This window comes from Polypterus senegalus, chromosome 8, assembly GCF_016835505.1.
Source record: "Polypterus senegalus isolate Bchr_013 chromosome 8, ASM1683550v1, whole genome shotgun sequence".
Classification (NCBI taxonomy): domain Eukaryota; kingdom Metazoa; phylum Chordata; class Cladistia; order Polypteriformes; family Polypteridae; genus Polypterus; species Polypterus senegalus.
The window spans coordinates 67,075,430-67,091,410 of NC_053161.1; the positions used below are offsets into that span (position 1 = coordinate 67,075,430).

A 15,981-nucleotide genomic window follows, 5' to 3' on the forward strand; every position below is an offset into this window, starting at 1 on the left:
AGGTGAGCCCGTCAAATAATATTAATAACAAAAGATTTATTACTGTTTACAAGGAATTTCTATTTTTTCATGGAAGTAAGAAATGCAAAGCACCTGCACATATACATGGGAAACAAAAAAGACATTCCAGCTGCTGCCTGAGCCACTTCAAACCATGGAAGGAGCCAGTCACATCCTTCTGCAAATGTGTGTACTGAGATTGGAAGTATACATATAATTTTGGCTAGTTTATAGTCATTCACCAGATTTCCCCATGGACTAATAAAGTTCTATCTGTTTGTTGTATTTGTGTTCATGGTTATCATTCTGGGTAAGCCATTTATTGTTGGAGGCACTGAGGTACAGTGGTTAGTACTGCTGCCGCAAAGCTCAGATCACATTTTTGATCACAATAATTGGTACCCCTCGTGCCTGCATGGTTTTCCTCCGGGTGCTCCGGTTTCCTCCCATAGTCCAAAGACATGCAGGTTTGGTGCATTGGCAATCCTAAATTATCCCTAGTGTGTGCTTGGTGTGTGTGTGTTTGTGTGAGTGCGCCCTGCCTGGGGTTTGTTTCCTGCCTTGAGCCCTGTGTTGGCTGGGATTGGCTCCGGCGGACCCCCGTGATCCTGTGGTTAGGGTATAACGGGTTGGATAATGGATGGATGGATGGATTCTGGTTAAGCCATTTGTTGTTTGAAGCACTGAGGTACAGTGGTTAGTACTGCTGCTGCAAAGCTCAGATCACATTTTTGACCACAATAATTGGTGCCCCCCTGTCTGCTTGGGTTTCCTCCGGGTGCTCCGGTTTCCTCTCACAGTCCAAAGACATGCAGGTTAGGTGCACAGGCGATCCTAAATTGTCCCTAGTGTGTGCTTGGTATGTGGGTGTGTGTGTGTGTGTGTGTCCTGTGGTGGGCTGGCACCCTGCCCGGGGATTTGTTCCTGCCTTGTGCCCTGTATTGGCTGGGATTGGCTCCAGCAGACCCCCATGGCCCTGTATTAGGATATAACGGGTTAGAAAAGGGATGGATAGATGGATAATTGGTCCCACATAGTTGGTAGATGCTTCTCTAGCTATTTGGGACATTTAGTAACGCCAGTGCAATCCACACAAAACAAAAGTTTAGTTCCTACTTTCCTGGTAACCTCAATACAATGTCCCTGAACATTTCCGTGATTTCACAGCAATGCAAAATCCACAGGGTTCACTCACCATTAGTAGTAACACGGCATGATTTTGTATAATAGCTGAGGTGTTAATCAAAGCAAATGCTTAACTACAGCAGGCTGTTGACACATACTGCATGTGATTATATGTCACATCATAACTCTAGGCCAAGTGTTTTCAAACTTTTTTCTTGATGAACCACTTTCAGGAGTTGAAATATTTTAAAATAATTATATATTTTTTTCAATCTTAAATTGTTAAGTACTAAACTCTAACTAGGCACAACTAAAAGTGAAACTTCTTAACTCCCACCTCTACCCCTAACATTGAATTTGGGGATTTTAACCATTGATTACAGAGATTGTTTTGTGTGGTTGTGTATGTCTTTTAGCTTTTCTTATGCACATCAAGTACTTTTTTCATGAATTGATTTAATTAATGTAAGGACGATAGCATGGTTTGAAAAGATATACAAATTAGAAAGCCTAAAATTTCCATAATTATATATGAATCCAAAATAATGAAAGTTATTATCATTATTATTAAAGTTACAAATTACTTCAGGTCAAAAACTTGAAAATATCTCAAAGTAAACGTCGAGGGACTTGATATCCATTATTATCAATGTCAGATTCCAGTTTTGATAACTATATGCACAGATCTGCTTCTAACGTTAGCCTATTACTGTATTTATTTTTAATGAAAGAATGAAGGTTACCAAACATTGGCAACTCTGTCTGAAACAATATCTTTGCACTGTTGATTAATATTAGTAATACAAAAATGAAATGTTAGATGCATTTAATTTATTATTAATAATTGTGAAAATTCGTCTTCATTGTACAGTATAATAGTCTGTCATAGTCTGCCCATTTCTAAAAACGGTTGTAAAAATGACAAAAAAGACATTCATCAAAATTAAAAACTTTTAACAACAGCTGACCTGACCTAAAAGATAAGAGATACAGACAGACAGACATGCTGCCCAGCCTGCTTGTGTGGGCGTGGGTGTCGGGATTGAGACAGATGGCACTCACCTGAGATTTGCCCTTTCACTGAAATCCAATGGCTTTGGTGCAAATTGTGAAAAGCCAGAAAGAACTTCTCTCTTGGAGCCAATGTGAAATTTGAAAGGCTTCGATTTGGAAAGACCGGAGGACCTCAGGAGCACCGAGAGGAGGCACAGTTAACTCAAAACATGTGGTGATGTTGGTTCAGCTGCTCTGTGTCATTTTAAGGCCCTCTTTTGACCAGTTTATTTATTGATGTAATTTTGGTTCCCTTGCTGTTTGTGTACCACGCTTCTTTCGGGTATAACTATTCATATACAAATACTTTTATGTAACAACAATGTTTTCTGTCAAATGTATGGTTATTCAAAAACTAATTGATGCTTTTAATAATTCCAGCCTCTCAGAGACCAAAGCCCTCAGTGTGAAAACCATTGGCATAGATAGCAAGGGATGTCAATTAATGTGATTAAGGAAAAATAATACGTATAACTTTGAAAATGAGTCGCATGTGTTAATGCGTTAACTTTGACAGCTCTACTATAATATTAAATGGGTAATTTTAAAGATCAATTTCTAATTATTTTTTAATGATTTTGCAAACTTCCTTATTTTAGTATAAGTTTTAAAGCACTAGAATCTGACACACAAAACCGTGAATGACTTTGCAAGAGTCACACAATCCCTCACACTGGACCAAATTAGATACCCCAATTAAGCCAACATGCATACATTGGGAGTCTAGGAGGAAACCAGAGTATCTTAAAAAAAAGACACACAAATGCATAGGAAGAACTGGCAAACCCCACACAGAGTTACTGGGCCAAGATTTGAATGTCGTCTCCCAGAACTGTGGGGCAAGAGTGCAAAACACTGCATCATAATGCCCTGAAAAATACATATAAATGAAAGACCTGTGTGTGTATGGAGCAGTCCACTCTGCCTCTGCCACAGCCACTAGATGGCGCATGCATGCACTTTTAAAACTTTTCGGCGCTTGCATGCATGTCAGTTCTCACGACGAAAGACATGTATGCAGAAAACACCACCGCGCAACAAGGACATCGTACTAATGACACGGTTGGTGACAATGTCTAAAAGAAGCAAATGCTGCGGTTCAACAACGTGTAAGTGAAACACCTCAGCAGCAGAGTGCAAGCCTTGAAGTTTTCACTAAAAACATTGTCTATCTGGAGATATTTTCTCGAGACAGAGATTAATAGGACTCATATGCTTGTGATACAGCTAAGATACGGTATCGCCAGTGTCTTTTATGATAGCCAGTGGGGCAGCAAGCAGAGGTGGGTCCATGTCCCCTGGCCTGGCTAATTCTTAAGTTATATTAACTAAGAGTTAGTTAATGCCTCTACAAGTTCACAAATATAGTAGAACTGCTAGGGAGTCTTTGGGTTGTTTTTTTGTCCTGAAGACCACATGCAGCTAGTCTAAACTAGGGTTTTCAGATTAGAAAATTGAGATTATATTACTACTAGCAAAATACCCGCGCTTCGCAGCGGAGAAGTAGTGTGTTAATGAAGTAATGAAAAAGAAAAGGAAACATTTTGAAAATAACGTAACATGATTGTCAATGTAATTGTTTTGTCACTGTTGTGAATGATGAGTGTTGCTGTCATATATATATATATATATATATATATATATATATATATACACACACATAGAAACATATATATATACATATCCATACATATATACATATACACATATACACACATACATATACATACACACATACATACATACATACACACACATATATAAACATATATATACATACAGTATACATACATATCTACATATATACATATACACACATACAGTACATATATATATATATATATATACAGTCTTTGGGGTGCGAGCAACTGTTGCTGGGGGTGGCAGAATCCATCAAGGAAGAAAAATGAAAAACATTACTTGTACAAAATCTTAATTAATTTATCCATTCCTAAATAATTAAATGGGCAGGCTATTTCGTATCAGTGCAATACGCTGCTTGTTAAAACGGATGACTCCCGCTCTTACGTGCAAGTCTGTGTGGATATTATGAACTATCGTATCTGTTCAAGTTCTATTTAAATTTTAAATAAAATGAATTTTTATTTAGTCGACAGAAATATCTTTGGTAGGAACGTAAGTTAAATGTAGGCATCATTGCATAAATTTTTCTTCACCATACTAATGTAAAGAGTAAATTCGCCTTACATTCCAACCAAAGATATTTTTGTGTCGACTAAATAGAACTTGAAAAGATATATTTTTTCGAATGTGATCACGCAATTCAGATCGAGTTGACGCGCACTACAGTACATCGAGCCCGAGTGCTATTGTGGTTTTGTCTGTGTGCCTCAATAAGTCACCCTCCCCTCGCTCTTACTTTTTTACCGTTCATCTAATGAATACACTGAGTATGGTTTTACAAAAACAATCATTGATGGCAAATAAAGTATCCATTATTCATGAAGCTTCAATTGGTGATCTGTCTTTCTGCGTTAACCGCATATTTTTTCATATGTCTCAAACCAAGGGGATGCGAGGGTAAAATGAATCGGGAAGCGCACGTACATACTCAGTGCAACCCCTCTTGGGAATCGAACCTCGGCACTAGAGGCGAAGCCTCTACCACTGTGCCACGGTGTGTGGTTTGTCTATTTGAGCATATGTAGATCGGGGTATATATATACATATATATATATACCCGCGCTTCGCAGCGGAGAAGTAGTGTGTTAAAGAAGTTATGAAAAAGAAAAGGGAACATTTTAAAAATAATGTAACATGATTGTCAATATACAGTAATTGTTTTGTGAGTGTTATGAGTGTTGCTGTCATCAAGGATTTGATTATCATTATTTCTTTCAATCAGGTTCTTATTTGAAACGTGACACACTGCATGCACGGGTTTTTTTTTACACTGTCTTCCTTTAGCGGGACATTGAGTTTTTCCACCGTGTGCTTTGTTTCCGCAGTAGCTGCACTTATGAATATGCTTGTATGTATCACACGCTTCATATTGTTTTGCTGCTTTCTCAATCGTGTAATTCGTTTTTTGTTCAGCACTCTTTGGAATTGTTGCTTTTTGTCTGTGCACTGCGTCATTTCACGTTTCAAGTTTCTCTCGCAGTTTCGCCGAGTTTGTGCCAAACACCACCCTGGCCATCTCATCTTCCTCTGCATAAGCACAGTCCTTCACCCGTGAATATTTAGCGGCAGTGTTTCTATTGGATTGCCGTTGACGGACGGCCTTATATGGGCAGGCACTAAATTGCGTGGGAGGCGTAACTCCGCCTCCCACGGGCATCGAGCAGAAGTCTATTATAGTATATGGACGAAAAAATAGGTTCCAGTTATGACCATTACACGTAGAATTTCAAAATGAAACCTGCCCAACTTTTGTAAGTAAGCTGTAAGGAATGAGCCTGCCAAATTTCAGCCTTCTACCTACACGGGAAGTTGGAGAATTAGTGATGAGTCAGTGAGTGAGTCAGTGAGGGCTTTGCCTTTTATTAGTATATATATATATATATATATATATATATATATATATATATATATATATATATATATATATATATATATATATATATATATATATATATATATATATATTATACATGCCCCCTACACACCCAGACCAATATATTATGTAAAAGTAGAGACATAAGTTAAAAGCATAAAGCAAGGATTTTAATGAGTTATGAGGAAAACAAAAGTAAAATCATTTGAAAATTATTTAATACAAGCTAACAAAAATTCTGTAAAAGTGAAATCATTTGGAAATATTTATTTAATACAGAGAAATATTATTATTTAATACAGGCAGTTAGAAAAAAAGTGGGCCGTGTCAAGTAGTAACAACACACTTTGTTGACGCTGTATGTTGCAATGCTGATACAGAACTACACAGCAGCGCGGCTGGAGAGCAAAATGGTAACAGTGTTGCTGTCCTCAGCCAAACATAGCAAATGAACAAGTTGCAAACAGGCAGCAAACACTAGTTTCCTCGTTACAATTTAGGGTATTTTCAACAAGAGAATCTGAGAAAAGAAAGTATAATTACTTATAAAGTTACAACTAAGTACCGTAAGAAGGTAGTAAAAATATATTTTTATTAAGAAAATTGAAAATGAACTAAATACGGAACATTTGGGTGTCCCTGAAAGGTCAGTACGGGACAAGGGACAAAATTATCGAATATGGGACATGTCCTGTATATAAGGGACGTCTGGCAACCCTAAACCTTAAATATTGTAGCAGCCAGCATTGTCACCCTAGAGATGGGCGGGGGCTGGACGGATGATTGACAGCAGGGTATTCACAGGTGTGATGAGCTCTGCCTTCCAGGAACTCCTGGAACTTTCTCATTATACCTTTCAAGTCCTAGAAGTCTCGAGAAGACAGGTGGAGACTTCCATGGAATCATAAATACAGCCTTGCCGATGATAACGGGGGAAAAAGACACGATACGAGACACTGTACACTGCGAGAGTGGAACAGCCTGCTTATAATGAAGTGACTGTTATTTTTACAGGGCGTTTGCAAGTTTGATTCTGAAAGAACACATGCGAAAATGAGGAAGACGGGACAAATTACTGCTTTGAAAAGGCTATGGCTCTGGAAAAGAAACTGTTTAGGTGTCTATTAGTTTTAGTGTTAATTAACCTAAGGCATCTACCAGAGGGGAGTTTTTGGAACAAGTGACGGCCTGGGTGAGCTAAGACAGTGGTGATCCTTTTGACATGGCTTATGACATTGAATGCATTTAGGTCTGTAACAGATGGATGAGTTCAGCCATTTATTTTTTCAACAGACCTCACAACACACTGTAATTTATATTTGGAGTGGACCGTTGCTGAACCAAACCAGATGACAATAGAGAATTTGAAGACACTTTTAATTTGGTTTTGAAGAATTGTACTAGGATGGGTCGGGAAAATTTTAATTTCTTTAACTAGCTTAAAAATAACATCCATTGCTGAGCCTTCTTAGTGAAGGAAGAGGCATTAATTAGTTGAATCCACAAAATTTGAAGGATTTCAGTTCCACCATATTGACTGTAGAATCATTAATATCTAGTGAGAAGGGTGGTAACTGCTGTTTGCAAAAGTCAATTACCATTTCCACTTTCTTGGTGGCATTGAATACCAGCTTATTGGTAGCACACCAAGACACAAGATGAGTCCCCTCCTTTCTACAGTATATGCTGTTTCATAACCATTAGTAATTACTATAAAAATGGTGGTGTCATCAGCAAACTTAATCATTTTTACCAAAATGTCAGTGGATCTAAAGTTATTGGTGTACAAGCAAGGAGTAGTGGGGAAAATATACCTCCTTAAGGGACATTAGTGCTGATATACAAACAGTTTGAGAGGTGGGATCCCCTCCAAACATGCTGCTTTCTGTTTGTCATTTACAGATAGAAACTTTTGGGTCAGTTTGTAGATACTTAGTTAACAACAGTTCAGAGACAATAGGGCCAATGCTGAACTAAAGACTGCAAATAGTATTCCGGCATATGTTCCTTTACAGTTCTAGCACAAAGTGAAGGCCTATGTTTATGGCATTGTCCACAGATCTCTTTGTCCTATGCAAACTGGTGTGGGTGAAGTTGAGGAACAGTAATAGATTTAAGATGAGTGAGAACAAGGCGTTCAAATGTTTTCATTAGAACTGATGTAAGTGCAATAAACCTGTAATCATGGAGGCAGCTTATTTTATCTTTTTTGGGGATTGGAATGATAAGTTAAAATTTTAAACAATTTGGAACAGTGCACTGTGCTAGAGACTTAGTTAAAGATGTCAGTGAAGAGAAGAGAAAGGTGGCTTGCACAGTGTTTGATTGTTGAAAGTGAGAGAATGAAATTGCTATTCAGGTTAGCTGTATGTGCTTGTGGTCTTTAAGATTGTGCTTCGGACAGTAGGACATTTGTGAATGCTGATGATGATGTCCTTCATCAGCTGTATTGCACTCTTGTTGCCTGATAGGAACTATAGTCCCCATGTCTTCTCTAGTTTTTGGGTTGTCCTTTTATTGTATAATCCCTCTGCCCGAAATGTCATACAATCCATATTTTAAGGTGGACACAACAACTTGTTATGTGCAAAATTTCATGAAAATCGGTTCAGCCATTTTTGCACAATTAGCACGTAATCAAACAGACATCCAAATGACTTATGATTTTATTTATATTGATCATACAATTACTTGAACATAGGATTCAAATGACAAAAAAGTAATATACTGTACCAATTGGAAGGGTCCAGGGTTTTTGACTTCATTTAGAAATTGACTGAAAAAGCGAATATCTTCAGGAGTTAAGCACACACTTTGTATTGAAACACAGTCATCAACCTGTATAAAAAAAGAAAAAGAATGTCAAATTAAGAGGAAATGTATTCTTTTTGTTACAATTTGAAAAATAAATGTATACAAGCATGGAAAATGTAAATAATAAAAATGTTTATGTCAGTTCCTAGATGATGAATTTCAACAGCGGAACTACAGCAACCTGAATTCTCCTGGAATTCCAGCACTGTCTGTGATTCTAACACTTCAAAGTCATTAGATGTGTGTGCCCACATCTTTCATTTGCCCGCAGCAGACTGCAAAGATAAGAAAGGGCTTTCAGAAAAGCTCTACAGTATTCAGGACAACTTTTCTGACAATTTGGTAATAAGCAACCTTTTGATTTTATTATAAGAAAAAAATAACACATTTCAAATATCACAGAAGTACACAGCAAAATGATGACAGCCTGAGTCCACATAAAGGTTGCTTTCCTCTTGTCATATCTCATTCCATCAGACATATAGCTGATTTCTCTTAGTAAGTATCACAGAGGGCTAAACTCAGCTGTGGCAAGTGCATGGTAGGAACCAATCTTGGAAGGAATCCCACAGTTCCACTCACACTAAGCTTATTTAGAGACATGAGTTTAGCTAATTAATGTCTATGGATTGTGGGAGAAAAAAAAATAGAACTTTTCAGAGAAACACATGGAGAGCACAATCAGCTACCAGTTCCACAGGCAGAACCACCTTAAATCCCATCAAAGTCTTGTGTATTTCAAATTTGAAACTTTAAAAAGTAAAATGTTTTATATTATTTAAGCCAATAAAATAAAGAAATCAACCCAGTTTAAGTTACATTGAAAAAAGAATATCCAAACACATGGGTGCTGTGAATTTAACTGTTTATGAATTTTTATATCACATAAACCTAGCTGTTTCTTATACATTTAGAATATGTAATTGTTTTTGTTTAACTATTTTTAGACTGTAGATTAACAAACAATTAGAAAATAGTGGCGCTTTCCACTTAGAATTACTACATGAACACACTTCAAGTGATAGCTCTCATTGGGACCTGCTTAGGTGCCTGAGTATGTTGTTATTGTGTAACACTGATCTCATTTCTTTGTATAAAATGATAAAAAAAATCCAGCACAGCCAAAAATGGCACCTACCAGTTTCACTGCATTGCAGTAATGCTATATCTACCTAAATGCAGGTCATTTTAATTTGTGCTTGGTATGGAGGGGTGGCACTGCTGACTCATAGAACCAGTGCCATAGGTCCAAATCTCATGCCAGGTTATTGCATGTGTGAAAATTTCATGCTTTCTTCTTCTTGCATTGTCTGTGTGGGTTTTCCTCTTGGTAAACATTTTCTCCTTAAAGACATGCATGTTAGGCCGGTGAGTCCAAACTAGCTTTGTGTGAGTATAATTGTGGGTAAGGGTGTTGGTGGTTGCTGTCTTTCACTGATTACTGCAAGGACATGCTCCAGCCATGTGTGACACTAAAGATGGATTAGCGAGTTACAGAATGTTATTATTGGCATAAGCAGTAAATCTGCAGTGACCTCCCTCAAAATGCCGACTGGAGATATATGTGAAAAGAACAAAGACAAAGGTATCACAAATGGTGTTTCTGAACTCCATACACTGCATCAACACCACCATACATCACTAGAAGGCTAGTAACTTTTAAACGAATACCTGATCTTCTATGGTTCATTAGAAATGCTTACATCTCTGTAGGGTGTAAGATCATGGTATAACAAGCTGTGAGAATTTAATCAATTTGTTCAAGCCCAATGTGCTAGAAACTGAATTCCCCCACTTGCTGCAGTCCGGATGAGGTAGTTTTTAGACACCTCGCTTTCTAGCCCACACCATCGAATGACAAAAGTTTTCAGGAATAAAGGTTTGGATGATGTCATGATTAGGCTTTTGTTTTTGATTCTCTTTTATAATATCTCCTTGGCCTCAGAAAATAAATTAGACTTTGCTTTAGGGATTTCAGAGGTCAAGGAATCTAATGGATATATTTGTTTTTGTGTGGATTCCTCTCAACAACCATTGTTTTTCTTATGGATGCTGCCATTTGGAGAGTTACTTGTAGGTGGTTGCTATGCCTTTGCTAGGTAAGCTTAGCTGGAAGTGGACAGTGTGTGACATTATCAGGTCGAGGGTATAAAAGTCCATATCATGCATTTCCAGGTTGTTCTTTCCAAGGTTGTGGCTTCACAACAAACCTTAAGTTGTTTTTCCTTTATTGTTATGAAAAGCTTTGATTAACAAATTACAGCGATGTTTCTTGACTACAGTTTAAGATAAACATTTTGGCTCTGGTATCATGTGTATTTACTGGTTTTTGAATTCCTGTCCTACCACTTGACTATGATTTTTGTTACATATATTTAGCCTTAATTATTAGTTTGAATTCCTGTTTACGACTTGCTGCTTGATATTTCAGTTGTGTTTCACTTTGCGATTCTAATTCCAACTAAAATCTGCTCCTGCATTTTGCGGTCAGCATAGCTGAATTATTATAATGAACTCAAATTCAGATTCAGATTTTTAATAATAATAATAATAATAAATTACATTTATTGAGTGCCTTTCACAAACCCAAGGTTGCTTTACATACAGAGTAAAAAAAAATTACACAGATGACAAAAGTTCATAGAAGAGGAAAGTTTTCAGTTGAGATTTAAAAATGCAGGAAGAGGAGCAATCTCAGAGAGACTAAGGAGGAGAGTTCCAGAGTTGAGAGGCTATAGCACTGAAGGGCCTGCCTCCCAAGGTGGACAGTCTGGTGTGTGGGACAGTAAGGAGATTACTGCTCAAAGACCTGACAGAGTGACAAGGAGTGTAAGGAGCTAGTAGCTGAGTGAGGTAGAGGAGGGCAAGGTTATGTAGGGTTTTGGAGGTGAGAAGCAGAATCTTGAATTTAATCCTTGATGGAACCGGTAACCAGTGAAGCTGGGAGAGAACAGGGGAGATGTGAGCAAAACGCTTTATGTGGGTGAGGACTCAGGCTGAGGAGTTCTGAATATACTGTAGCTTCTGTATATATTTTGCAGGGAAACCAATGAAGAAGGAATTACAGTAACCAATAAGAGACATTATGAAACAACGAACCAGAGTCTGAGCATCATTAAAGGACAGAAATGGACGGAGGCGGGCAATGTTACGGAGATGATAGAATGAAATTTTGGAAAGAGACCTCATGTGTAACTCAAAGTTAAGTGATGAATCAATCAAAACACTAAGATTTCTGATAACAGGAGCAGGTTTGACAAGTGTACCATCAACAGAAACAGAGAAATTGGATGCCTTAGAAAGTTGAGATTTTGGACCTACCAGCAACACTTCAGTTTTATTGGCATTAAGTTTGAGAAAGTTATTTTCCATCTAGAGCTTAAGATCAGTGATGTGGTCAGTGAGTGTGCTGGGAGGTGAATCTGTAGGGGAGTCTGTACTAAGATATAACTGTATATCGTCTGCATAACAGTGGAAGTTAAGGCCATGTCTGTGAAAAATCTTACCCAAAGGAAGGATACAGAGTAGAAAAAGTAATGGCCCAAGGACTGAACCCTGAGGGACACCACGCGACACAGGTGATGCGAAGGATTTATATCGGCCGAGTGTGACAAACTATTGCCTATTAGAGAGATATGATGTGAGCCATTGAAGGGCTAAGCCAGAGATGCCTACAGCAGAGAGACGTGACAGGAGGATTTCATGATTAACAGTGTCAAATGCTGCACTTAAGTCAAGAAAGAGGAGAATATTAAGTGAACCATAGTCTGCAGACCGGAGAAGATCATTAACTACACGGAGAAGAGCTGTCTCAGTGCTATACGAAAGCCAGACTGAAAAGGCTCATAGAGTGAATTATCTAGAAGAAAAGCATGAAGCTGTGTAGCAACCACGCGTTCCATCACCTTAGCCAAAAAAGGGAGATTAGAGGTTGGAGATATTTTTATGTTTGTATATCATGAACAATGGGTTCATGTGAAATTTCCCAGTGGGTGGCTTCTTTCACTCATATCTACCATAGCACATTTTATTTGTTTTTTTTTACTTGTATTAAAGTTCCATGTGATGTTATACTGCATGGTCCTACATGTGGGTAGGCTTTTCTAGAGCTATTGATTGGGTACCTCATGGAAGATTTATTATTAAAATAGATGAGGCCACATACAGTAACTGGTTCTGCAGAGGTTTGTTTTAGAGATGATACACCTCAAATAACATGAAATCCATCCATCCATCCATTTTCTAACCCGCCGAATCCGAATACAGGGTCACGGGGGTCTGCTGGAGCCAATCCCAGCCAACACAGGGCACAAGGCAGGAACCAATCCTGGGCAGGGTGCCAACCCACCGCAGTAACATGAAATAATTTACATACAAATGTAGCTAAAATTATACTAAGTAAGTATGTCTAGAAAAATGCATAATGTAATGTTCTTATAGAATACTGGTCTTTAGCCTCCATGTTACAAGAAGGATATACATAACAGTGCTAGAGCGTTATTTTAGAAATTCATAAGCTACAGTATGTGGGGCTGAGTTCTCTTTAAAATGTTTCAGTTCTTGAATTATATAATGTTTCTTTAGATTAATGACACATTAAAAATGTTTAAACAAGCTTGAAAAACATCATTACTTAAATGCTTATGTTAAGGACGCATTAAAGCACAAATGAATATTGTAAGTATTTATTGAAATTTTAAATTTGGTTAATGAAATCTGGTAGAGGTTTTGAATATAGCAGAGCTTGGTTATCAGTAATAACTCCTGCTAAATCAATAACCCAAGGGTTCATGACATGAAAATAGTTAGTTACACTAACATGCTTAAGGTGAATGAAAAAACTTTTGACTAAAGTGAGTAAATGAATTATGAGTACAATTTTAAAGTCTAATTTGGAATTTACTTGTGTAGGCCTGAAACTTTGAGCCTCAGATAAGGAGCATTATGTTATGTAGGAAATAATCCAGCATTGTACAGAAGTTTATTATTTGTCACTAAAAGACTACTGCAAGTTGTAAGACGTTTTTACTTGTAGCAAGGGTGTGTTTTATATTTTTGACAGCTGGATGGAAGAAAAGAAACAATCATAAATGGAATACTTTATTACTTTACTCATTTCATTTTGCATGGACAGAAACGTTCATAACTTATATAAAAGTACTCTATGCTGTATGGCAGCAGGATGACATAGTTGACATTACAGCTATCTAAAAACATCATCTTCTTCTTCTTTCGGCTGCGCCCGTTAGGGGTTGCCACAGCAGATCATCTTCTTCCATATCTTTATGTCCTCAATATTCAATTCCTACCTTGGACACTGTGTGAAGTTTGAGTGTTCATGAGCTAATGGGTATTTGTGCGTGTGAGTTTGCCCTAGGACTGTTGGACTGGTGCCCCTTAAAGGGTCAGATGCTGCTTTGCCTCAAGTACTGCCAGAATATGGTGGGCTCCAACTCATGAGTGACTCAGTTTTAAAAAATATGTGTTAAGGAAAGATTGAAAAAAGCATGCTGTTATTTGAAAAATACACAGTGAGCTCTACACTTTAGGCCCTGTGTTAAAATAACATTCACAATGAGTGGAGCCACAATGATATCAGGGTCTGACTAGTAAAGTATTCAGACATTGTCATACAGGGAGAATAAGGTAAATGTGACATACAGTATACCAGCTTACTAACAAACTAAAGCTATTCATAGAGATAACCTGACTTTAGTAATCAAACAAGAAATGCCACCAAGATACGTCAGTAACAGAAAAATAATGTATTACCGTTTCTCCCACTGCTAAGCTGGTTTGCCTGAAAATGTTATGTAAGCTGCCATCATCCACGGTGCTGGGCAAAATAAAGTTCAGTGCATCCTCTATGATGAACTTTTTTCTTATTTGACCATCACCTTTAAAGTCTTTCAAGTCTTCTGAATCAAACTCACTATGTATCTGAAATGAGAAAAACAAACCAATTAAAAACATCACAGAGAATCTTAAGGATCCACCAGGCATTACTGCAATTGAGCACCTAAAGCAGCACTTGTACAACCTGAGACTGAATAACCTTTGTGGGACTGAATACAGAAAATCTGCATTCATTTAAAAAACCTTTAAAAGCATGTCATGTTCTAGGAAGATCTGTGTGGTTCATTAATAGGTTCCCATATTACAGGTATATTAAAACATTGGTTAATTTTGTTACTGTTTATAGTACGTGCACATAATACACTGGACAATTTTAGGCTTTAAACCTTTTTCTTTTCATTTTTACTTTCTATAAACTTATCCAGGTGAGCCCTGTGAGGGCAGGGAACTCAGTTTGGCCTTGAGCGTAATGAGGAACAATGTGTACATTTGGGAAATCAGTCTAATGGAGGGAGCTAAAGAATAATGCAAAATCAAACTATCTTTCTTCATAAATATCTTTTATTGAATACTAACAACACATGGGTTGTCCATTCGGTCTTCTGTTGTAATGTGCACCTGATCCCATTCCCTTGCTGCGGCCCTTTCCTCTTCAGACAGTGCTGCTAATTTTTGCCACTTCCTCTCGGTGTCACTGGTTGAAATGACCACTCTTATAGTTGAAGTGTTTTGCTGGGAAAATGTGGCAGTGGTCCCATTTTGGCCTGGTTTGGTGACTCTAGCCTAGTTGTGTCAGAGCATTGGCTTCCTGACTTGTGTGTTGATTTATTGTTATTTTCACTCATTTATTACCCACAAGACAGAGTTAGCAGTCATTAGCATTACAGCTACAAACATCAAATAAATTGCTGCTAAACCGCTGTTGCTGGTGTATAATATTGCTATCAGAATAGGTCAAAAAGACTAATATTTCTTATTTTTTGAATCTTACTTGGTATTAGTATTATCTTTATTTATTTTTTTGACCCTTGTTCTACATGCTTTGCCTATTTTCACATTTTTTACCTAACCCTAGCAACCAGGCAGAACAGATACACAGACACTTGTTCTTTTATTAAGGTGGATTATGTTGTGGAAACAATAGAATTGATCTCATTTTTCAGGTGTACTACTACTTTTTTTAAGTTTCTAAGGATATAATGTTAACAAAACTACCTAAAGGTTCAAATGGTTTGAAAAACAATCCTACAATGTCCTTGTTCACCCTCTGCTGACTAAAAAGTATATTAAAAAAAAAAAGCCTAGTTAGAAAATGGTGGAGTGTTAGCACCATCTGTTGGACATGAAGCATAAGGACACGCATATGAATAAAGTTTCTAATAAATTCAGCAATGTAAAAAGCAGAGAGCAATGAATGCTCCTTCAGCAAGCCATTTATACCAGTATTTGTAGAGCAAGGGTTATTTATGTGTTCTTGATGATCTAATAAGAAGTTGTCTTGGCTTCTTATGCATTTTTATGGTGTTCATAATAATTACTTAAGAATGTCTGAAATCATTTCAGTTTTTTTGCCCTGTGCATCCTGACTTACCAATATTAGATAACCCATACATATG

General features: G+C 37.4%; 1 protein-coding gene across 2 annotated transcripts in view; it reads right to left on the reverse strand.

Moving 5' to 3' along the window:
• Window positions 1-15,981, reverse strand: part of cped1 (cadherin-like and PC-esterase domain containing 1) — a 333,365-nt gene that overhangs the window by 217,306 nt on the left and 100,078 nt on the right. For both annotated transcript variants that reach the window (XM_039761207.1, XM_039761206.1), the window contains exons 9-10: window positions 14,282-14,449; window positions 8,429-8,533 (exon numbers count right to left, since the gene is read on the reverse strand). In XM_039761207.1, the coding sequence (XP_039617141.1) occupies window positions 8,429-8,533; window positions 14,282-14,449 (273 nt within the window). The remainder of the gene's footprint in view (window positions 1-8,428; window positions 8,534-14,281; window positions 14,450-15,981) is intronic.